General features: G+C 40.0%; 1 protein-coding gene across 1 annotated transcript in view; it reads left to right on the forward strand.

The window, feature by feature from the left end:
• KCNH7 (potassium voltage-gated channel subfamily H member 7) overlaps positions 1 to 25,384 on the forward strand; it is a 119,759-nt gene that overhangs the window by 69,075 nt on the left and 25,300 nt on the right. Inside the window, exons 8-11 of the mRNA XM_029286173.1 lie at positions 13,802 to 14,054; positions 15,362 to 15,567; positions 19,565 to 19,664; positions 21,361 to 21,363. Of these exons, the coding sequence (XP_029142006.1) occupies positions 13,802 to 14,054; positions 15,362 to 15,567; positions 19,565 to 19,664; positions 21,361 to 21,363 (562 nt within the window). The remainder of the gene's footprint in view (positions 1 to 13,801; positions 14,055 to 15,361; positions 15,568 to 19,564; positions 19,665 to 21,360; positions 21,364 to 25,384) is intronic.

A 25,384-nucleotide genomic window follows, 5' to 3' on the forward strand; every position in this document is an offset into this window, starting at 1 on the left:
ACCAAAGAGTTGAATTGAATGGTCTTAGTGATCTCATCCTCTGTGGCCACAAAAAAATTGATTTGTTTATCATGGCTATTGGTTTTGGGTTGTACCAATTTTTTTCCTTTGTTTTTTTTTTTTTGAACCACCTGGAGTCTTGGGAACTGGGCAGTACAGAAATATATGCAATAAATAATTAAATAACTTCTGTTACCAATATGCAGAGTTGCAAAATCCAGCCCTTGTTTGTCCTATCATGTAGGATCTGAGCGATAAAATTTAACAGAAAGCCGACTTTATCACCTCTTGCCTCCATTGTTTTTCCCCTGCTTCAGTTGTCCCTAATTTGCTTCTTTGCCAATTCAGCTTTGCCAGTTGTAAGCCAATAGTAAGGCAAGAGCATGGAATGTAAGATGGCCTTGGACATATAGTGAAGTGAGACAAAAACTAGTATCAAAACAGAGGATAAAAGAAGACATCTGCACATGATGTGCATATCATTTGCAGATAAACATTTAAAAATGATTGTCTTGACTTAAAATTAAATAATTCAGAAAGATTGTGACTAAGTGGCCTATATGTCCATTCAGTTAGATGTCCACAGGCTAATTCTTTTTGGTGTTTCATGGGCTTTATCATTAAACTGAATAATGCCTAAGACAAAGAAAACCATACAGTCCTGTGAATTTAAGTTACAGTGGACAACATCTGTAGGAGACAAGGGAGATCTGGGGATAAGGCCAAGAGACCAGGATACATTAGGAAAGAAAGTGCTTGCTTTCTAGAATGAAATTCCTCCTGCAATGGGAACCATAGAAGAGAATAGTTGTAGCTCATGGGATCCATGTTGTTCCTTGACTTTGATTGTTTTCTTGAAGACATTTCATTACCAAACTAAATTACATCATCAGTGCCTAATGGTGCTAACCTATTTTGGTAACGAAACATCTTCAAGAAAACAACCAATCTCAGAGAGTACAAGGACCTCCTCCCACACTATCCTCCCACACTGATAACATTCAAGAGGACTTGAAGATTTACCTCTACTCCCAGGCTTTAAGCTAAAATGGTTGGAGCCTCTTAGGAGTACTGTGTTGGCTAGATTTGCCACCTTGCTTTTTATCCACTGTTATTTATTTAGGTATTTTTTAAACTGTTGTACCATTTTTGAATGGTATTGTATTTCATTTTCTTTGTTCAACTCTGAGCTACATTTGGAGTCAGGTGGTCCTAAATCAAAGAAATGAAAAAATGTTTGCACCTCCTCTAATTCTTTGTCAGTACATCAGACTGAGATTATTATAATTCCAATTCACTTTGGTTTATCTTGTCTACTTTGCTGTTTCCATTCAGCATTGACTAGTTTGCATTCTGTTCATTATAGAAGGACACAATTTGGAGAGGAGTCATATGTGTGTTTCCTTTCCTTATGTTCATGCTTCCATGGTCTTCCCGACATCAAGTTAACCAAACTGATATTATAACCTTAGAAATATTAAAATGTAAAATGCACTTTAGCAGATTCTGCTATTTTAGTTTTTATAAATGTTAGTAGAATGTCTTAGTCATGCTGGTTTGTGAATTCTTTTATATAACAGATAGAGCAATATCCATTATAATTCATAATTTTTGTCCCATCTTTACTACCTAGAGATCCCTTTACACAGTTAATTGTGTGCTGAATAATATAAAAGAATACCACAATTTTACATAACCCAATTTAGACCTGTCTGATTTTCTGAATATATTCCTGTAAAATAATATTTATGTTTCAAAAGGCTCAGATCACCATCTTTTGATGCCAGAAGACTCTCTAGTATGGTATAATGCAGAGGTCCCAACCTTTTGGGACCGGTTCCGTGGAGAAAGATTTTTCCATGGACCGTGGTTTTGTGTGCTGCCTGCATCCCACAGATGGGGCTTTGCTTGTTTGTGCGGACTGGCTGTTGGCATGCCGCGGCCTGGTACCGGTCCACGCACCGGGGGGTTGGAGACCTCTGGTATAAGGCATAAATGACAAAGAATAATAAGATGTTATGAAGTTTGATGGGGTCAAACTAGTGAGCCCTCACAAATATCGATCAGGAAAACCACACTGGGTGACAATTGAAATGATCAATGAAAAAAAGTGATGGTCATTGGAATGCTTGTATTTATATCTTTAAGACTATGCCACATCATGTCAGACTTTGAAGGCAAATGGCAATTACTGAGATGACTCTTTATCAGTAAATGAAGTACCTGCTCTGTTAAAAAAAGAACTGATAAACTTGTTGAATTTCACAGCTAAATGGCCCAATAAATAGATGAAAATTTTCACTTTGCTGCCTAAGGCTGCACTCCTTAGCATTCTATTCTGAGTGTAAGCCCATAAAGATTTGATAGGGCTTATTAACAAGTAAATACGCATGTTTACTTCAAATACCACAATCAAATCAACATAATTTGGAAAATAGACCATTTGATTTACGGAAAAGTATACGAATAAGACTTGTTTTATTTTTAAAAACCCAAGATTTATTTTATGATCAAAATGCAAATATTTTGTGACAATTCTGTTAGATAAGTACACTGCTTAAGATTCAAGCCCTTTCTTCCACCCTTCACCAATTATATAGAATTCACTGCTGGGAGGCAATAGAAAAACACTGAAATAAAATACAAACTAAATGTAATTGCTTATGAGAGTTTCCTTTTAACAATTCTTCCTTTCTTTTTATTAACTTATAAAGTAAAGCCATATTTCTACCTCAGTGTATAACTGAATTTTCATCCTTTGGGCATTATGGAAAGTCTATCTTCATCTCCATCTTCACCTTCTACACACCATCTTCCAACTTTACAGAATCAGATACAGATGGAACGAAGGATCAGATATTATTACCTCTGGTATTTTCAATTTGGTCACTGAATTAGCCTTCTAAATTCTGGCAGACATACAGACAGACAGATAAAAAAAATCAATTTCCTCTGCAATGCAGTGTTGTTGCAACTGAGAGATAATGTTGTATTGAACTTAATAGCAGTGATATAATCCTTATTTGAAGTATAAAAGAGAATGAACTGTTCTAAGGAGTGCTAAAATATAGTGCCAAAGATTCTGCTTTCCTCTCTCCAGATCACATATATTGATCCTTGACATCTATTTCTCATGAAATCAGTGTATATATAGTTTCAAGGGACAAGTGAGAGGAGCTGCTCTTTGCAGAGCCCTAAAGATGAACTCTCTGCCTCAAGAGATTAGGGTTACTTCTTCTATTTGTGTCTTCTTCTGTGAAGTCCCCTTCTAGAAACATTTCTGCTTAAATTCCATTTTTTAAAAAAATGTTAGAGTCACCTTAATCTAAATTATCTTTTCCCCCTGATTCTGTACTGTTTTTCATCGGACAATCTTGTGCTAATTATCATAGTTTTGCATCACACATATATATATAATGTACATACTTTCTTAGCCACTTTGAGCAACTTATTTTGATTGGGAAGGGCAGGAATATACACTGTTGTGTACAACAATCAGGAATGAGCACTTGTAAATGTGGTGCGCCCGAGCATGTATCCATGGAACATGGGGGGGGGGGGCTGGGTGCTTTTGACTCCTACAAGGAGACTCCTAACCCTTCTCCACAACCCTACTATTATCTACCCACAACTCATAGGAAGATGCTGTTGATTTTTTCCGATGAAAATCCCTCTCTGCCCTGTTTACTTAGAAGAAGGCAAGTGGCAATTCTCTTTCCATCAGTAGCCTGGAAAATATAACTGGGAGGGAATAAATGTGTGCTAAGGTCCATTCCTCCTTTCTCCCTTCCAAGTGAAAGCCACTGATTCATTAAGCGTTCAAGCCTTAATCATGCTCATCAAGACTAAAGAACTATAGAGGGAAGTTGAGAGGCAAAAGAAGAAGAAATAAGCAGTAACTTTGGAAGAGGGTGATTTCATCCTTCACACTCACAGCCAAAATGTTTCATACCACAGACCCAAAACAAAATTTCCCAGCTCCAATAACAGTCCATAAAATAAGTTACTGCCCAGAACCTCTCTCTGAAGGAGAGATACAAAAGGAAAGTACCGTAAGTAAGTAAAGTAAGTAAATAAGTAAATAAATAAATAAATTCTAATCTGCAGCATCTTGCTGAATAATTCCTTGATTTCCAACTTGGAATTCTATGGGGAAGGATTTCTTTTCTTACCTGACTTTCAGCCACCTTAAAGGAGCAGATCTGATGGGAAGAACAAAAAGCAAACTGGGGCTTACCCTCTCCTTTTTGAAAAGCTCTTCTGAAATGGGAACCTCCGCACTCCCAGTAGAGGTTTTCTTTGGAGATTTATTCTTTGTGGAGTTCTCTATGGCTTTATTTGGACTGACAGGTGTAGATTTTCCTTCACCTTTTCCAGCGTCTGAATCTCTTGCTATTCCTCCATCCCCAGCATCACTACAGGTCTGATCAGATGGAACAATATTTTTTTTATATATTGTACAGCATGGCTTTTGGTAATGACACAACTGTATTCATCAGTGCAATTTACTCTCTTCTAAATGTGTTTAGGGCTACAGCCATCATTATTCATTTTTTGCCATTTAAAATTTGCAAAGACACACTCCCTGAAAGAGCAGGTCAGCCCCAAGTGAGAGGGTCTGGCAGCCATAAGTCATACCCTCATCACCATCAGAATAAACAGCTGCAGTGTTCTCTGCATGGAAGTCCCTCTGAAGACCACTCAGAAAGTGTAATTGGTCAGAATACACTGTCTGTGTGCTGGCAAGTGAGACCTTCTGCAGCCATATATCATCCAAACTGCAGGCCCTGCATTGGCTTTCAAGAGGTTTCTGCATACTGTAAATGTGATGGCTTTAACCTTGAAAGCTTTCGTGACTTAGCTCCCAGATACCTGTATGACTTCCTTCTCCAGGTAGCCTGGATCCATTCAATATGCTCCTCTTAAGTAGGAATGTTGGGCATCCCTTGTGTAAAAAAAAATAATGAGATCAGAAGCGACGCAGAGGCAGTGTTTCTTGATGGTAGCCCCACAGCCTTCTCCTGAACGTTGTGCTTATTTGAAAAGCAATGAAAACAAAACCGTTCCAGAGAGCTTTTGAGGGCTGATGACACCTGGAATTGAGTAGGATTATAATGAATTATCATTTTAGCTGCAATAATTTGATTATGTTTTTTGTAATGGTATTGTGTCTTGTGCTTTCTTACAACAAAACCATCATAAAACACAAGATTTAGTTAGTGGTATACCGATGTGATAAACACATCCAAATACTCTGTGTGAAAAGAGGTCTTTTAATGGGAAAGATAACTTTACAAGATGTCCAGTATTTTATGTCATTGGTGGGATCAATTCTAAACATCCATACATTCAGTTGAAATGACAGTTTTTTAAAAAAAAGGTTAAAAAACATTATGCTGCTAGAATTGGCCTAGTTGTCTACAATTGAATAAAGAATAAATAAGGTTATGTTGCTGGAGAAGTTTATAATCCCAATGCTGAGCCTTTATTATCATTTTTTAGGATCAGGCTATTAAAAAGTGCAGAACCAAGTTAATTACATCTGTTGTTTATTAGATGTAGCTGACTCCTAGTTCCCTAAGAGGTGCCTTCTAGTTTGAAGTTATTTCTTGCCTTTGCCAATTTTGTGCGTGGTGATAATGTTCTGAGCAGGAATGACATTCAAGGCAGATGAGATGAGAAGGGAGAAACTACGGGGGTGGAGAGTTCACATTTGTTTCCTTTGGATTTTAAAGTGAGTTTACTTAATGTTGCCTTTAAGGAATTTTCACTTACCTGAATTTTGCAATACACTTCTCTATTCAAAGAGCAATGTGTAAAAAGATGGTAAGAATCGTAACAAGTCTAGCATCCTGCACAGTATAAAATACACAGAAAAAAGTGTACACATTACTGAAACAAATATAAAGATTTTGTATTTAATAAAACAAAATAGTTTTTATATATATAATATAATAGTTTTGTTCATATATTCGAAATATGTAAGTGAATTTTCAAGTCAAGGAGTATATCTAAAATTTAAGGAAAAGTGAGATAAACCAGTGTTTGCAAAAATGAGAAACTGAAAGAAACTGTGCTTCGGGCCACATTTTATTATTTCATTGGTGTGCTCAGGCTTTGATGATTTCATTGGTTCTTTATCTTCAGGCTAGAAAAGGATTAAAAAGTTCTTAGGGACTTGTCATAAGCAGTTGAATGGACCCAACGTGCTTTAAAGGGTGCTTGAACTCAAACTATGAAACTCATTGAGTTGGACCCAAAATCTGTGTTGGGCTTGTCTTTTGAATGGCACTACAGAGGTGGTGCTGGAGACTAAAGGAGGAAAGAATTATTGGGGAAAGCATCAGAGTCCATCCTCCAGCAAGACCCAGCCCGGAAGGAGGGGAGGCAGGGAAACAGAGAAGGGCCTTTTGTTCTTAGAGCAGTCCTTCAGGATCCAAAATCAGAACTCAGTTGTCACAACAAATACATGTAGCCCTCGACTTATGATCACAACTGAGGCTGGAACTTCTGTTTCTAAATGATGTGGTCCTTAAAGGAGTCGTGCTCAATTTTATGACCTTTTTGACACAGTCATTAAGTGAATCTTGTGTTTGTTAAGTGAATCTCACTTCCCCCCATTGACTTTGCCTGTCAAAAGCCCTCTGGGAAAGTTGTAGTGGCAATCACATAACCCTGAGATACTGCAACTGTTGTAAATACACCCCAATTTTGATGACATGGCCCACAGGCATTGCAAAATAGTCATAAGTACGAGGATTGTCATAAATCACTTTTTTTTCACCACTGTCATAATTTTGAATAATCTTTAAACAAATGGTTGTAAGTCGAGGACTATCTGTATACAAAAACAGTGCATTTTAAAAAATGTAATCTTGACTAGGCTAAACCTAGAGAAATCTAGCGGAGTGTCATGTTTCTTTTTTCCTGAACTTTGAAATGGCACTCCTGGCCCTAAGACATTAAACTGTATAATTTTTATATGATAGTTATTTTTTGTTCTTTTGCAGCACAAGTCTTATTTATGTAAAGCCGTTTCTTAATGCATAGCTTTGCTTAGATGAAATGATATTCTCCCGTCAAATATAACAATCACCCATATTTTGCTTATTAATTACCGGAGGAATAGGATCAATGTTTTGGATATGAATTTTTAAATGGCTGCACCAAACTTTGTTTTGCTGAAATGCAACAAAAAACTTAAAGATTTATACACTGGCATTATACTACATCATTTAATTAATATGCATTTAAATGTAATATGTGAACATACAAAAGTATCAAATCTCTTTAAAGTGGTGGATGGATGGATGGATGGATGGATGGATGGATGGATGGATGGATGGATGGATGGATGGATGGATAGATAGATAGATAGATAGATAGATAGATAGATAGATAGATAGATAGATAGATAGATAGATAGATAGATAGATAGATAGATAGATAGATAGATAGATGTAAAATCTCATTCTATTTGGGTCACAAGCTAAAAAGTACTCCTTCTTCTCAGCTTTTGTACTTTTGTAATTGAGCTCTCCTTCATAATACACCGGTGATATAGGGAAGAAAGGAAGAGGTGCAAGGTTCAGATCGTGCAGCTTTTGTTTGAGAGGGAATTGCAATCCCTCTCTCCTGGGCTCAGGAACACTGCTCTGCCTTTGGAGAGCCTGCAATGATTTTTTAGAACTGTGAATATCAATAAAGGCAAACCACTGGTAAAACAGCGAAAAAGGTTTTCAGCTGCCCTCAAAATTCCACAACCAGTGGCAAGCATACTTTTTAACAGGGCAAAGGCAAAGGAAAGGAAAGACTGGTGGGATACTCTCTTTGACTCTGCCAGGTTTCAGAGACATCGAAGGATTGCTGCCAGAGATGGATTGATCATTTTCATAATCACAGAAGTCAGAGGGGGAGTGGATTTCTCTTCCCTTGAACCAGACCTAACAAAATAATTCATGTTAAGCTACCATTAGCAATCAAAGGAAGTGCCTCAGTGCAGGTTAGCAGCATCAAAGGGCTGCTGGTATCAAGGTTGGAGCAAGGGAAGGAAGAAGCAGATTCCTTGATCCTGCCTGCTGCTATTCCACTCATCTGTATCCATCTCTACCATGAGCAAAAACATTCTTTGCTTCTTCTAAAAGCAGAGACATTTAACCTACATCAAGCTTGGTTCTTTGCAGCAAATAACAGATGTCCCGCTGCTTCCATAAACCTCCAAATTAAGCAAAGTCAATTGTGTGCCTCCCCTCTGTCTGTTCACTTTTCCTACACCAGGGACGCACAACTTCAAAAGGAAGCTTTTCCTGGGCCTGGCCTGAATCACTGCTGCCCGGGGGCAAGGGGATGGGGGGAGGAAATGGGAGGATTTCCTTAAAAGCCAGTGCAAAAGTAAAACATCCCCTTTTGAAGAATTGCATTAGCATCTGTTTTGTTTGGTGTTCTGTGAGGCATCGACGAGGCAGCAGGTGAACAAACAACTCTTTATTAAAGGTTTAAACAGAAGCCTGAATAGCTGCGGCTCCACCCTATTTATACACTCAACCATTAGGTGGCAGCCAATAGGATTCAAGTATTAGTTCCTGCTTTAACACAAGATAATTAGCATGTAGACAGCAAATCTGGCTCTTAACTGACAGAGTCTTATGATCGTTTTTTTCAACAATTCCAAGTAATTCACCTCAATACATTACACCCCTTTCCCCTAGATAGTTCATAAGGTCATATGTTGAACATAGTCCCTTAAATACGTTGGTGGCCTTTTCACCCGTTCCGAACACCTCAGAACTGCTGGAGGCCCCTGGTCGGTCAGCTCGCCTGCCAGGCTTGGAAGACCAGGGCTATGGGACCCATCTATCATGGGTAGACTCGAGTCTCTGTGGCTGGGCTGTCCTGGTAGACCCAAGCCAGTGTCCACAGGTGGAACAGAGTCCACCAGTCCTGAAAATGGAGCCATTAGCTGGCATTGTCCATTGGTTGTGGTATCAGTGGTTGAGACTGACTCACCAGACGCTTGAGTCTCGTCCCTTAGTCGGAGAGCTCCACCGTCGCTGGCAGAGTCTGATGCACTACTGCCATTGTGCTGCTCCTGAGTTTGACTGTCACTAGAGTCATGAGTTATTGGCTGGTTTGCTAACCTCCGCCGCAGTTGGTCAATGTGTCTGCATAGCATGCGACCGTCTTCCAGGACCACTTCGTAAGAAAGTGGCCCAGACACCTTACAAACCACAGCTACCACCCACAGTGCCCCTTGCCCATAGTTTCTTGCCCAGACCGGGTCGCGAACTTGCAAGTGCCATGGTGCCTTTGGCTGTGTTGCTTGTGAGGCAACTCTATCTGGATGTAGGTGATCCAGCTTTGTAATCAAACGCCGGCCCCATCTTAATTCTGCTGGGCTTCTGCCCGTAGAAGTGCATGGGATTGTACGTTGACAGAGTAGAAAATCTGCCAGTCTGTGTTGCCAGTTACCTGAGACTATCCGCTTTAAGGATTCCTTTGTTGTTCGGACCATGCGCTCCACTTGGCCGTTCGAAGCTGGGTGAAAAGGGGCTGATATGGCATGTCTGATCATATTTGCCCTTAAAAAGGACTGAAATTCTGAAGCAGTAAACTGGGCCCCATTGTCAGAAACTATCACATCGGGTAACCCATGTGTGGCAAAAATCCTGTGCAGTTCTTGTATGGTCCTGGCAGCAGTCATGGTGGGGATAGGTGCGACCTCTAACCACTTGGAGTGACTGTCCACCACAATGAGGAAGAGTTGTCCCTGGAAAGGCCCTGCATAATCGATGTGGATCCTGAACCAGGGGGCATGTGTAGTTTCCCATTGGTGGACAGGTGCATGGGGCATCTCTGGCCTAGATTGCTGGCAAAAATGCAGCTCTGTACCTGAGCCTCAATATCTTTGTCCAGCCCAGGCCACTAAAGGTAGCTTCGCGTGAATGCCTTCATCCGGACTATTCCCGGATGTCCCTCATGCAGAGACTCCAAGTCCTCAGTGTGTTCGGGACTACCACCCGACTACCCCACAAGATGCACCCCCTGTGGGCTGACAACTCATCCTTCCTCCTGCTGAAACTCTGAAAATTAGGCCCGGGACTATTTTCCAGCCATCCTGTGAGCACCCAGTTCAGCACACGGCTCAGCATCATGTCTGAAGCTGTCTCTGAAGCCATGTCCCCTGCATTAAGGGGAGACTCAGGCAGGTCCTGCATAGCCAGGATGCGCATGGCTGGAGCGGGGTCGGGCTCTAACTGCGGCAGGGGCAGTCTGCTAAGGCCATCTGCGTGGCCCATTTCTCTACCTGGTTTATGAATCAAACTATAATCATATGCTGACAGGAAAATTGACCACCTCAACATCCTAGGGGATATGATCTGGGGTGTTTGCTTGTTTGTTGTGAACAATCCCAGGAGTGGCTTATGGTCTGTGAAGACCATGAAGGGCCTACCATATAGATAGTCATGAAACTTATTGATCCCTGCCACTATGGCCAAGGCCTCTTTATCTATTTGAGCGTAATTATGCTCTGCAGAGAACAAGGTCCTCAAGTAATAGGCTATTGGAATTTGCCTTCCATCAGCCATTAAATGACTCAACACAGCCCCAACCCCATATGGTGATGCATCACAAGCGATGCAGACAGGCAGCTTTTCGTTAAAATGCATCAAAACTGAATTTGAAAATAGCAGTGATTTGACTGCTGAGAAGCTCCTATCATGGATGCTGGTCCACTTCCACTGTGCATGTTTGTCCAAGAGCTGGTGTAACGGCTCTGCTACTGTGGCCTTGTGAGGTAGGAAGGCGTGATAAAAATTGAGCAGTCCAAGAAACGCTTGGAGCTCCCCCTTTGATTTTGGACTGGGGGCCTGCTGAATTGCTTTGAGCTTGGATTCAGCAGGATGAATGCCTTGGGCATCTATATGGAAACTGAGGAACTCAGTTGAAGCTACCCCAATCTTACATTTCTCCCACTTCAGTTTCAGCCCCGCTTCACGGAAGCGCTGAAGGACGGCCTTGAGCCATTCTGCCAATTTTTTGACTGATTCCCCAGCTATGAAGAAATCATCAAAATATGGGCACACGCCTGGAATACCCTTGAACATGTGCTCCATCACTCCCTGGAAGAGGCCTGGGGCAACACTGACCCCAAATTGTAGGCGCTTAACCTTGAAAGCTCCTCTGTGAGTAACTATGGTTTGAGCTTCCGCCATGGCATCATCTCCCGGCAATTGCTGATAGGCTTGAGCCAAATATAACTTGGCAAAGATGCGACCTCCCTATAGTGACACCAAAATGTGGCTGACTACAGGCATCAGATATGCGTGTTGTTGGAGTGCACTATTGATAGTGCACTTGTAATCTGCACATATTCACACCTCTCTATTGGCCTTAAGTGGCGTAACTATGGGGGTTTCCCATTGATTGCTATCAACTGGCTGCAGGATGCCTGGCTGCAGCTCTGCATCGATCTTCTGCATCGATCTTCTGAGGGGGAAGGGCACTCTACGCGGCTTGATCTGTATTGGAGTTATGGCAGGATCAAGCCGAAGAGGTTCCCTAAGTGAGGGCTAAAAATGTCAGCAAACTCCCGGCAAACTGCCGCTAAGTCCACTGCTTGTGTGATGTTTATTCTAGTTACATTGATTCCCAATGCATCAAACCAATCAAGCCCAATGAGGCTTGTGCAGTTGCCCTCAACTACTACGACTTCCAGGGCGGCCTCAAATTCCTTGAAGTGCACCCTGTGTGTAGCTTCCCCCTTGACTGTTACTTGGGAGTTTTGGAAATCGATTAACACGAGGTTTGATGGCTTGAGCTTAACTCTTTTGCCGCTGTGACTGCAAATGTGTTTGAAAGTCCCCTGGAAAATTATGGATAATGCGGACCCTGTATCTAGTTCCATGTTGCATGGAACTCCCTGCAGCTTGACTTTGAGCCGCAGTTTTTCCTTAAGAGGGTGATGGGCACCTGTTCTAAGTACGCTCCTCCTAGTGGCACAATAGCCCACCCTTTGTTGCCCCGGGCCCCAGGTACCTTTCCGGGGAAACTCTTCTGGTGGACTCTCTCTCCGACGATCCTGACAGACTGCGGCGATGTGGCCTTGCTTGCCACACGCCCAACACGTTGCTGTGCGGAACCTGCAGTCCGTGCATTTGTGTTGGCCTCCACAACCCGCACATCGAGAGAAGGGAACTGCCTTGTCAGCTGGGCATTGTGGCCTTCTTTCTGGTGGCCGCTGTAACCGATTGATCTCTTGATCCAATATAGAGTCTTCGACCCTTTCAGCGCCCTCCTGATGGATGGCCTCTGCACAGGGAACGTTCCTGGAGAGCCGTAAGGCCTTGACGGCTCCCCCGGCAGCTTCTTCGGCTGTGATTTCTCTTAGGGCATCTTGAAATGAAATAGTCTCTTTGGTGAACAATTTCTGTTGGAAATCTCTGTTTCTTAACCCACACACTAAGTGGTCTCGCAGCCTCTCTTCAAGATCTTTGAACTCGCAGGGTCAGGCCGCTTGACGAAGGGCAGCAATGAATTCGGCAGCCGATTCACCCGGTCGTTGGTCTCTTCTTTCGAAGGCATGCCTCTAGGCGATGACTGATAGCTTCGGCTCAAAGTGTTCTTTGAGCATTCTCTTAAGTTTGGAATAAGCAACAGATTCAAGTGGCGCCGGAGCTATTAGGTTTTTGGCGATCTCGAACGTCGCCTGGCCACAAACGCACAGCAGCGTTTGCCATCTTCAAGCCATCTTCACAAACTTGGTTGACTCTAAGGTAATTCTCGACTCTTGCAATGTACGAGCTCCACCTCTCTGGATGTGCGACGTCGAATTCTGAGAGTTTTCCAAGTTTGACCATGGTGAGTTGCTTTCGTTGTTTTTGGCCTCGCAATGCCTTGTACTGCCTAGGCTTCTTCTAATCTCCCAGGGACGGTTCCTTGGGAGCGCTCTTCCTCCAGCGTTTTCGAATTGGCAGGAATGGGGGGGAACGTGGTCCCAACCAAGGCGTCGTCACTTGGCTTACCCCCTTAATGACTCAGCTCTTCGAATTTGGCAGCACATCCCACCTTCGTCGCCACTGTTATGTTTGGTGTTCTGTGAGGCATCGACAAGGCAGCAAGTGAACAAACAACTCTTTATTAAAAGTTTAAACAGAAGCCTGAATAGCTGCAGCTCCACCCTATTTATACACTCAACCACTAGGTGGCAGCCAATAGGATTCAAGTATTAGTTCCTGCTTTAACACAAGATAATTAGCATGTAGACAGCAAGTCTGGCTCTTAACTGACAGAGTCTTATGACCTTTTTTTCAACAATTCCAAGTAATTCACCTCAATACATTACAGCATCATTAATTGGTTTCCTTTCATAAGATTAGATTATTCTTTCTTCCAACACAAGCTGGCTCCATGTCTTTGGGTCATTGAAACATACATCTTTTTCATCTTACTCCCTTCACATGACTCATGATTCATCCCACTTCTCTCACATCGTGTCCCATAAGGTTCAGTCTCCTCTCTTTCCAATGTCCTAGTGAGTTATAATGTATAGAGAGAAAACCAATTCTGATGGTTTTGATCCAGCTAGCTAAATAAAAGAACATCCTGTGATTGCAACCTAGATCAAACATGAATGCTTTTGCCCCTATTGGTGCTGCCAATCAAATTTCTGATTGTTTTCATCTCCGTTGTATTACAGATCTTGTGCCAGTTTATTTGGCACCTGATTGAACAAGGAAATGATATTCCCAAACTATAGGCCAAGCAGCTTGGTTGTACTAAACTCTTACATTATCTTCATCAGGTCCTAAAGGGGTTTCCAGAATGTTTGCAAGCTGATATCTGTCTCCACCTCAACCAAAGTTTACTTCAGAACTGCAAAGCTTTCCAGGGGGCGAGTAAAGGGTGTCTCCGGGCTCTGGCTATGAAGTTTAAGACAACTCATGCACCTCCTGGGGACACACTAGTCCATTGTGGCGATATTCTGACTGCACTTTACTTCCTTTCCCGAGGCTCCATTGAAATCCTCAAGAATGACATGGTTGTAGCAATTCTCGGTAAGCATTCAAAAATATCATTGCATCTGGAAATGTTTCACGGTTTGATCAGATTCCTTTCCAAGAGCAGAATCGGTACTGCATATTAGAATGAATAAAAAGAGAATATGCATCAATATTGTACTGAATCCAATATGAACCCTTTTTTTCTTTTCATAAAATGTAGATTACATAAAGAGAAAAGGAATATGTCATTGTGAGAAGAGCAGGCAGAGCTGGGGGGTGGAGTTAAACATGTCATCAGTTTAGAGTCCTTACATTGCCACAAACGATCTAAGTCCAACCTCTCTTGAATTCTGTTGGTCAATGGAATTCAAGTAAGGTTGGATTTGGATTGTTTGAGGCAGTGTAAGGACTCTAAGCTTGTAAGGAGACATTTAACTGCTCCTCCCGCTCTGCCTGCTCTTCTCCTACATCAAACAGTTAAAACAGCCCTAGGTTCTGACTCTCAGAAAAGCAACTACTATAATTTAACAAAACAGAATTAAATTTGAATTACATCAGGATCAGATGTACACTACTACTATGCTAGTGGAAAAATACATGTCCACAGTTTAGATATTCCGAATTACAAAATACAGACAAGGCCTTAACAGTGATGAAACTTCAGTGCTCATCCTTTAAGGCAGAGGTCCCCAACCTTTTGGGCACTAGGGACTGGTTTCGTGGAGAAAGATTTTTCCATGGACCGGCGAGTGCATTGTTTTGTGTGCTGCCTGCATCTCGCGGATGGGGCTTGTGCGGACCGGTTGCTGGCATGCTGCGGCCCGGTACCGGTCCACGGACCGGGGGTTGGGAACCTCTGCGTTAGGGATTGCCAACAATTATTGCCATTATTGCTCACAGGAATCTGATGAATACCTGATAGAAAGAACATGTTTCCAGCACACATCTTGACTTCAGAATTCAACCATCCTTACTTTCAAGGGTTTGAATCATCATATACTCCTCGCAAAGTTTTACAAGGATCTTTTATGAGGATCATAAATAATTGCAGCTTTATCTCCACAGCTAAAAGCCCAATGAATTCTGTTCAGGCAATAACAACCTTCTGCAGAAAATGGCATCCATTAAGTAAATATGGGAAAGACTTTAATCACAGTGGATTGTGTTATTCTGTTATACCTGCATTGATTTGTTAGTGAGATTTCCAGAAAGGAAGTTTTTTTTTTAACAGGGAAATAAATAACTGGTGGTTAAACAATCATTTTTAAACATTTCTGACTTCTTTTTTTTAAGCTTTCTGGGAGAGAGACAAATATGAATTCTTGTAATTACCGTGCTTTTCTGTGCCATTACTGTTACAGGCAAAAATGACATTTTTGGAGAGATGGTCCATCTTTATGCAAAACCAGGAAAGTCAAATGCAGATGTGAGAGCACTAACCTACTGTGACTTGCATAAAATCCAACGAGAAGACTTATTAGAGGTTTTGGATATGTATCCTGAATTTTCAGACCTGTTTCTCACCAATTTAGAACTCACTTTCAACTTGAGACATGAAAACGCAAAAGTATGTTCATTACAGAGTTTGAATATCTTTTCATTTCCCAATAAGAGTGAAGATTTTCTTTTTATTCTATTCAGTCGTGTCCAATCTCAGAGACTGCCTGGACAAGTCCCTGCAGTTTTCTTGGCAAGTGGTTTTGAGAAGTGGTTTGCCATTCCTTCCTTCCTACCTTGATGAAATTAAGGCAAAAACAACATCTACAAATTGTCTAGAAAGATAAAAAAAAGAAAGAAAGAAAAATATAGTTTGTGGCCATAATAAAAATTGATAATGAAAGATAAATATTAGCAAAAAAAAACCCTAGTAAAATTCTCTCCTTTTGCATTGCTTATTTATTTTCATGATAAGGGACTAGAGCATAAAGAACATGCTGCTTGATCACAGATATATTGATCATAGATACGTACATAGGTTGATACATAGATACATGTAGAAAAAAGCAGTTATACAGCCGAGAAAAGAACAGCAATTCTATTGCATGACATATTTAGAAACTAAGGACATTATAAATAAGATTATCCATGCCTCAGTTTTCGAAATAATGTATCCACAATCTGAAATTCAATCTCAGTAAAGACAATGACTCTCAGTCTCTCCCTCTATCTCTCTCCCTCCCTCCCTCTCTATTTATCTATAATGTAATAGCTCTAGATTACTACCTAAATTATCCTACTAGCCATATTTTTCTCATTACTTGTAGTCTCTGCTTCAGTTTGCATACAGTACATTTCTCCTCCTTCTCCTTCTCTTCCTCCTCCTTCTTCCTGTTTCCATCATCTCAATTTCTAGCCACAATACAAGCTAGATGTATCTCCAATGCCTATCCATACAGCATAGTACTGTAGATGTTTCAGGTGGTCAGTTTGAATTCCAATAAGTAGCAAAATGTTACTCTTGTTAAGCACTGTTTGGCTGTTTTTCCTTAGACAGCCACAATTTAAACAACTTCTGTTTTTCCTTAGACACCCACAATTTAAACAGCTTCTGCTCATATATAATGGTTTTTTTTGTTCCTTGCTCCCTGCCATCTGCACCTTGGAGTCTAGAACTTGTTGGGTTGTACCTCTCCTGAATGAGGTTGTTCCTCATTTGAACATCCTGTCACAGCCCTGTTTTCCAATTTTTTTCCCTGCTTCTTGAAAGCAGAAAGAAAAAAAGGAAGACTAACAGTCGGATGCATTTTTAATGCCCATTGTTAGTCAATTAAGTGGGAATGCAAAAGAAAAGCTGCTTATGGTTCCCACTTCCATCTTGTGACCAGTTGCTGAGCCCCATTTTAGGCCCTGAATCCAGTTCTTGGCACCACACATTTAAGCAGAATTCAGTGGAATTGGAATAGGAGAATGGGTGCTGTCTTTTCTTGAAAACTCCCATCAATTGTCTTTGGAGGACCAGAAATTATGAAGGGTAATTGAAGGAACTTGCTGTGTTTAGCTGTGCGAAAAGCCATTTGAGAGGAGGTATGACAGGACTCTTCTAATGTGATATCACATAGAAGATCAAGACCTTTCTTTTTTATTTCAGCATGCAGGATGCAAAAATATTTAACTTGCATTACAAAAAAGGAGATTCCAGAAGATTGATAGAAAATGGTACCTAGCAATAAAAGCAGTTGGATAGTTGAACCAAATGTCCTAGAAATAGGTAATCTACCTTTCATTAAATTCACTTAGGCAGATACTAGTCAGCCATGTATTGAGGATGCTTCCTGTATACTATATGGGTGGTTCTTGAGGATCCAAAAGGCCTGTTCTAATTTTACAAATCACAGAAAGATTCTAGGGAAGAAAAAATGTGCTAACTTTCATTTTAGTCTCCAAACAAGAGGAAGAATAGAAAAAATTGTAAGGTTCATGTCAATCCAAAAAGGAAGTAGACTGAACTTACTATATGAATGCAAATGACGCAACGAATCAAGGTCTCATTAAGTGAGAGTTAAATTATATATCTTTTTAAAACCCATTATTGAGGAGCACTTAACTAGACCTAGTGAAATCTGTAGAGTAACAGGGGAACATTAAATTTTTAATTAAAGTCAGACAAAAGAGTTAGGTTAAACAGAAGTTCAATACCATTTTGTAAATCTCCAATGTGGGTTCTATCCATTTCTTTAAACAAAATTTCCTAAAATTCTCAGCATTCCCTAGCTGGCTAGGGAATTTTAGAAGCTGAAGTCCATACATCTGGTGCTGGGTGGGGAATTCTGGGAGTTCATCTTAAAAATCCACACATCTTAAAAGCTGTCAAGTTTGAAAAATGCTGATCTAGAGCAGTGGTTCTCAACCTGTGGGTCGGGACCCCATTTGGGGTCGATCGACCATTTCATGGGGGTCGCCAAGCAAGGCTGTCTGCCATTTTTTTGTCCGCCATTTTTTTTGTCCGCCATTTTTCCCCCTTTTCCAGCGGGTGCCTTACCTCCCTTGGGCTGGGCCAGCTGGTGGTCGGCCTGCTCCATCTCTGCCGCTTGCCAGCTATGCCTCGGCCGGCGGAGGGGGCGGAACCACGCATGCGCGGCGCTCCCGGGCAGGGAAAGTCCTCGACTTACGACCGGTTGGGTAGTCCTTGACTTATGACCGATTTAGTCCTCGACTTACGACCAGTTGGGGTCGTGGCATTTAAAAGGTTGAGAACCACTGATCTAGAGGATATCCACAATAAGCAAAACTGCTATAAATTGTAATCTGTATTTTAATGAGCAATGGGTTTATTAAATACATGAGGACGACTTATTCTCCAAAGTACCTGAGGGTAGGACAAGAAGCAATGGGTGGAAGCTCACTAAAGAGAGATCCAATCTGGACTAAGGAGAAATTTCCTATCAAGGATATTATAAATATTTTAAGATATACAAGAAACTCCATTGATGGGAGTTTTCAAGAAAAGATTGGAGAACCATTTTTCAAGAAGACCTCCAAGATTCCTTCCAGCCATACGCTTCTATGATTTACCAAGAAAATGGCATCTACAGAGCTAGTATAATGTAGTGGTTAGAATCTGGGAGACGATGGGTTTTAATCCTACCTTGCGCAAAAGGCAGCTGGTGACCTTGGGCCAATCATTCTCTCTCTGCCCTAGAAAGGAGGCAAGGGCAAACCATGCTAAACTTTTCTAAGAACTTTTGCCTTCATCTTTCCTGTATTGGGAAGACAGAGGTGATCTGCCTTTTGCTTTCTATCTACTATTCTGTTTTGTTTTCTTGTTTTGTTCTGTTTCTGTGTAGTGAAAAATGACTATGTATATCTCAGAAATTCTTGACAAAGAGCAGAAATAATTAAATATTAGAAGAAATGGCAGTCACCAAAAGAAAAGCTGCTTTTTTAGCTATGAAAGTCACATCTCTGTCATTAGCTCAGTGATTAGAGGAAGAATTAGAGAGAGATGAAAGGGCATATAATTTGTCTGCTTTATACTTATGCAGATCAACTTTTATTACTGTTGTGTAATTAAACATCATAGCTAATTATAATTTACTACTACGTTACTGTCTGAAATAAGCAATCTATAAGGGGTTGTTTTCAGTTTTTTCTTCACTAGCTTATTTCTGAGAACACTCTATTTAAAAAAGAATAAACAATTTTAAATAGTTACTCAGAGAACAAGATGTAAAGGGGATGTTAATTAGTATTCCAGTGCTGATATTAACATTCTTTTTTTTAAAGAATCTTCAATATCATCTCTTCTTCAATATCACCCATACATCTAATATAAATTGTGAGACTTACTCAGAAAAGGAAATACTACTTTTGTTGTTGTTGTTGTTGTTGTTGTTTTTGCATATAGACAAAATGCTGGGCATTGGAATATTCTATTCTTCCTAGGAGAAGTAGGAGAGAGACCATTTCATATCTCTCCATGGTTCAAAAGCTTTCTGTGTATAGAAGGAGCCCTTCCATCTATGGACAGTAGAGTTCTGAATCCATCTCAAAGTAAACTAGTGAAGAGTTGTATAAATAAAGTCATATTCTCTGATCTATCATATATGGATGTCTTCCTTTTCAAGGCTGATCTCACAATAAGGCGACAGACCACAAATGATTCGGATGGAGACAATGGTAAACTCCGAAGAAGGAAATTGTCTTTTGAAAGTGACATGGAGAAAGGTAAGGATGCCTTCGTATACTAAATGATGTTTTTTGAAAGAATAATGACATAAACCTATGCTAAATTTGTCTCAGACTCAGAGATGATCACAGTGCACAGATAGAGCTAATATCTTTTTATCTGGCAAAAATGTCTATTTGACCTAAATTTCTTTTACTGCATTTCCATGCACATTTACTTGGGAATAACCTCCACTGGATTCAGTGGTGATTATTGCTAAGTAGACATTATGTGCAATTTCAAAGTTAATGAAATTAAACAATTGGGGCTTTCACCTTATTGCACTATAATTCTAATTTAATGTATTTCTGATGCAGTATAAAACATGTTTTCCAAGTTGCCTGTATCCTATTCAAGAGGAAGTACTGTGTTTTCTTTCATCAAAGGGTGTCTCTAAAGCATGAAGCCAAAAGAAAAGAGGCAACAAAATCTGTCAAGAAAATGCCTTCATAAACTATTTAAACTGCTCTCCTCCTCCTCCCCCATTGAGAAATTGTTGCCTGAGATTATGTCCCTGGGTGACCTTCAGTAACTAAATAAATACTAAAACATGCTGAAGAAGAAAAAGTAACTTTCTGTCCTATATCCATTATGAATTTTTAATAGGTTTTTTTCAGGAAGCCACATAAATTACTGCTATGACTTCACTTCTCCAAGTGCTACACCCTGCTGATCTACTAAGAACAGTGGAAGTCAGCAAAAACTAACTCTTTGGTTTGACTCCAGACTTGCCCATCTGTAAAAGGAAAGACAGATTTCATTTGTAAAACAAACAAATAAATAATATGAAACAGTGAAGACTCTGTTGGAACAAGAATCCAGGGCAAACTATATATCCACTATTTCAAGAAGCAATCCTTAACTTCCCTTTCAGAGAACACATAAATATCAAAATTGCTCTTGCTTTCTCTGCCTCCAGGAAGCTCAGTTTTGCTATTCTTATGTTGCTTTTTGTTCTACTATGCCATGTACAAACGGAAGTATTTCACATCTAGACCAACTGTCAACATTTTAGATCAGGGGTCTTCAAACTTGGCCCTTTTATGATTTGTGGACTTCAACTCCCAGAATTCCTCAGCCAGCATGCCTGGCTAAGGAATTCTGGGAGTTGAAGTCCACAAGTCATAAAAGGGCCAAGTTTGAAGACCCCTGTTTTAGATCATATCAGAATTGGGTACCACATAATATAACCAGGTGCTGATTTTAACCTATAAAACCCTTTATAGTTTGATACTCAGATACATGCAGAACTTTCTGCTCCAGTCAATGTTGGCCAGACTGATTAGATCAACCAGGAAAAACCAAGGCATTTGGGACTTTCAGGAGGTTTTTGGGGCTGAGACAAGGCAGCATGGTGAAACAGCCATCTTATAATAATAATAATAATAATAATAATAATAATAATAATAATAATAATAATAATAATAATAATAATAATAATAATAATAATAATAGTAAAGTTGGAAGGGACCTTGAAGGTCATCTAGTCCAACCCCCTGCTCAGGCAGGAAACCCTATACCATTTCGGACAAATGGCTGTCCAGTCTCTTCTTAAAAACTTCCAGTNGTTCTCAACCTGTGGGTCGGGACCCCATTTGGGGTCGATCGACCATTTCATGGGGGTCGCCAAGCAAGGCTGTCTGCCATTTTTTTGTCCGCCATTTTTTTTGTCCGCCATTTTTCCCCCTTTTCCAGCGGGTGCCTTACCTCCCTTGGGCTGGGCCAGCTGGTGGTCGGCCTGCTCCATCTCTGCCGCTTGCCAGCTACGCCTCGGCCGGCGGAGGGGGCGGAACCACGCATGCGCGGCGCTCCCGGGCAGGGAAAGTCCTCGACTTACGACCGGTTGGGTAGTCCTTGACTTATGACCGATTTAATCCTCGACTTACGACCAGTTGGGGTCGTGGCATTTAAAAGGTTGAGAACCACTGATCTAGAGGATATCCACAATAAGCAAAACTGCTATAAATTGTAATCTGTATTTTAATGAGCAATGGGTTTATTAAATACATGAGGACGACTTATTCTCCAAAGTACCTGAGGGTAGGACAAGAAGCAATGGGTGGAAGCTCACTAAAGAGAGATCCAATCTGGACTAAGGAGAAATTTCCTATCAAGGATATTATAAATATTTTAAGATATACAAGAAACTCCATTGATGGGAGTTTTCAAAAAAAGATTGGACAACCATTTTTCAAGAAGATCTCCAAGATTCCTTCCAGCCATATGAGTCTATGATTTACCAAGAGAATGGCATCTACAGAGCTAGTATAATGTAGTGGTTAGAATCTGGGAGACGATGGGTTTTAATCCTACCTTGTGCAAAAGACAGCTGGTGACCTTGGGCCAATCATTCTCTCTCTGCCCTAGAAAGGAGGCAAGGGCAAACCATGCTAAACTTCTCTAAGAACTTTTGCCTTCATCTTTCCTCTATTGGGAAGACAGAGGTGATCCGCCTTTTGCTTTCTATCTACTATTCTGTTTTGTTTTCTTGTTTTGTTCTGTTTCTGTGTAGTGAAAAATGACTATGTATATCTCAGAAATTCTTGACAAAGAGCAGAAATAATTAAATTTTAGAAGAAATGGCAGTCACCAAAAGAAAAGCTGCTTTTTTAGCTATGAAAGTCACATCTCTGTCATTAGCTCAGTGATTAGAGGAAGAATTAGAGAGAGATGAAAGGGCATATAATTTGTCTGCTTTATACTTATGCAGATCAACTTTTATTACTGTTGTGTAATTAAACATCATAGCTAATTATAATTTACTACTACGTTACTGTCTGAAATAAGCAATCTATAAGGGGTTGTTTTCAGTTTTTTCTTCACTAGCTTATTTCTGAGAACACTCTATTTAAAAAAGAATAAACAATTTTAAATAGTTACTCAGAGAACAAGATGTAAAGGGGATGTTAATTAGTATTCCAGTGCTGATATTAACATTCTTTTTTTAAAAGAATCTTCAATATCATCTCTTCTTCAATATCACCCATACATCTAATATAAATCGTGAGACTTACTCAGAAAAGGAATTACTACTTTTGTTGTTGTTGTTGTTGTTGTTTTTGCATATAGACAAAATGCTGGGCATTGGAATATTCTATTCTTCCTAGGAGAAGTAGGAGAGAGACCATTTCATATCTCTCCATGGTTCAAAAGCTTTCTGTGTATAGAAGGAGCCCTTCCATCTATGGACAGTAGAGTTCTGAATCCATCTCAAAGTAAACTAGTGAAGAGTTGTATAAATAAAGTCATATTCTCTGATCTATCATATATGGATGTCTTCCTTTTCAAGGCTGATCTCACAATAAGGCGACAGACCACAAATGATTCGGATGGAGACAATGGTAAACTCCGAAGAAGGAAATTGTCTTTTGAAAGTGACATGGAGAAAGGTAAGGATGCCTTCATATACTAAATGAAGTTTTTTGAAAGAATAATGACATAAACCTATACTAAATTTGTCTCAGACTCAGAGATGATCACAGTGCACAGATAGAGCTAATATCTTTTTATCTGGCAAAAATGTCTATTTGACCTAAATTTCTTTTACTGCATTTCCACGCACATTTACTTGGGAATAACCTCCACTGGATTCAGTGGTGATTATTGCTAAGTAGACATTACGTGCAATTTCAAAGTTAATGAAATTAAACAATTGGGGCTTTCACCTTATTGCACTATAATTCTAATTTAATGTATTTCTGATGCAGTATAAAACATGTTTTCCAAGTTGCCTGTATCCTATTCAAGAGGAAGTACTGTGTTTTCTTTCACCAAAGGGTGTCTCTAAAGCATGAAGCCAAAAGAAAAGAGGCAACAAAATCTGTCAAGAAAATGCCTTCATAAACTATTTAAACTGCTCTCCCCCTCCTCCCCCCATTGAGAAATTGTTGCCTGAGATTATGTCCCTGGGTGACCTTCAGTAACTAAATAAATACTAAAACATGCTGAAGAAGAAAAAGTAACTTTCTGTCCTATATCCATTATGAATTTTTAATAGGTTTTTTTCAGGATGCCACATAAATTACTGCTATGACTTCACTTCTCCAAGTGCTACACCCTGCTGATCTACTAAGAACAGTGGAAGTCAGCAAAAACTAACTCTTTGGTTTGACTCCAGACTTGCCCATCTGTAAAAGGAAAGGAAGATTTCATTTGTAAAACAAACAAATAAATAATAAGAAACAGTGAAGACTCTGTTGGAACAAGAATCCAGGGCAAACTATATATCCACTATTTCAAGAAGCAATCCTTAACTTCCCTTTCAGAGAACACATAAATATCAAAATTGTTCTTGCTTTCTCTGCCTCCAGGAAGCTCAGTTTTGCTATTCTTATGTTGCTTTTTGTTCTACTATGCCATGTACAAACGGAAGTATTTCACATCTAGACCAACTGTCAACATTTTAGATCAGGGGTCTTCAAACTTGGCCCTTTTATGACTTGTAGACTTCAACTCCCAGAATTCCTCAGCCAGCATGCCTGGCTAAGGAATTCTGGGAGTTGAAGTCCACAAGTCATAAAAGTGCCAAGTTTGAAGACCCCTGTTTTATATGGGTACCACATAATATAACCAGGTGCTGATTTTAACCTATAAAACCCTTTATAGTTTGATACTCAGATACATGCAGAACTTTCTGCTCCAGTCAATGTTGGCCAGACTAATTAGATCAACCAGGAAAAACCAAGGCATTTGGGACTTTAAGGAGGTTTTTGGGGCTGAGACAAGGCAGCATGGTGAAACAGCCATCTTGAGGAGGTCAGGCTAGCTCCCTCTTTGTTGTAAACTCTTGAAGACTGAGTTGTTCCATAGAGCTTTTACCTGATTTGATGTTGCCATTTCAGCTCTTCTTTATCTTTATTCCTGTCTTATTTTATATGGTTTTACCTTTGCACAATCGTATTATAATTCTGTTTTTCTACTGTAGATGTTTTAATTTGTAACTTTCCTGCATAAGCTACCAAGAGTCTTTTTGATTGCAGCATTGAATTAAATCAGTCAGTCAACCAATCAAATCCACAGGAACAAGCAAACAGTGTATTAAAACTAAAATATACTTGGTTAAATAAAATGCTTGTCTCTTGAAAGAGAACACTCCTGACTTTAGAAAAAGCTCTTTTTCCAGAGGCATTCCCCCTTTTAAGTGAACTTTGTAATCCCGAGAGATTATTTATTTGTCCAATTCATGTTGCCATCATGTAGCCAATGTATGTTGCTACCCATATTAGGATAAAGTGAACTATCAGGTATGGAAATAATAAAATAACAAGGTTATAAATCCTTCCATCAGCACCAACCTTATATCACTATCCTCCCAAATCACAATGCTGGCTATACCTCCCATCCTGGCCCAAGGCCTGAGGGGTAAACAAAGTGTTAACAGCCTTCCAGAGAATAGGGAACATCTGGATCTCAGATATCATGTAATGCTATTCAGCCAGTCAGTCATTTTTAACTTTATGATGGAATAGATCCTTGACCCAAGAGGCTTTTAAATCTTAAAAAAAAAAATGACACAAAACTAGGAAAGAAAAGATTTTGTGACTATGACAATGAACAACATTTAGGTTTAATCAGTTAAAGCAGATATATGCATTTTCCTTCTATTCCTGTGATACCCTTGTTATGAGGTCATTTTATTTTATTTTTTTAAGTATCAGAAGTTGAAGAGGTTAGTACCTCTTTGAAATCTTAGCTTTTTTCTCACTGCAGTAGTTTCTAT

Source organism: Protobothrops mucrosquamatus, unplaced genomic scaffold (assembly GCF_001527695.2).
Source record: "Protobothrops mucrosquamatus isolate PMUCROS unplaced genomic scaffold, P.Mucros_1.0 scaffold3034, whole genome shotgun sequence".
Lineage (NCBI taxonomy): Eukaryota > Metazoa > Chordata > Lepidosauria > Squamata > Viperidae > Protobothrops > Protobothrops mucrosquamatus.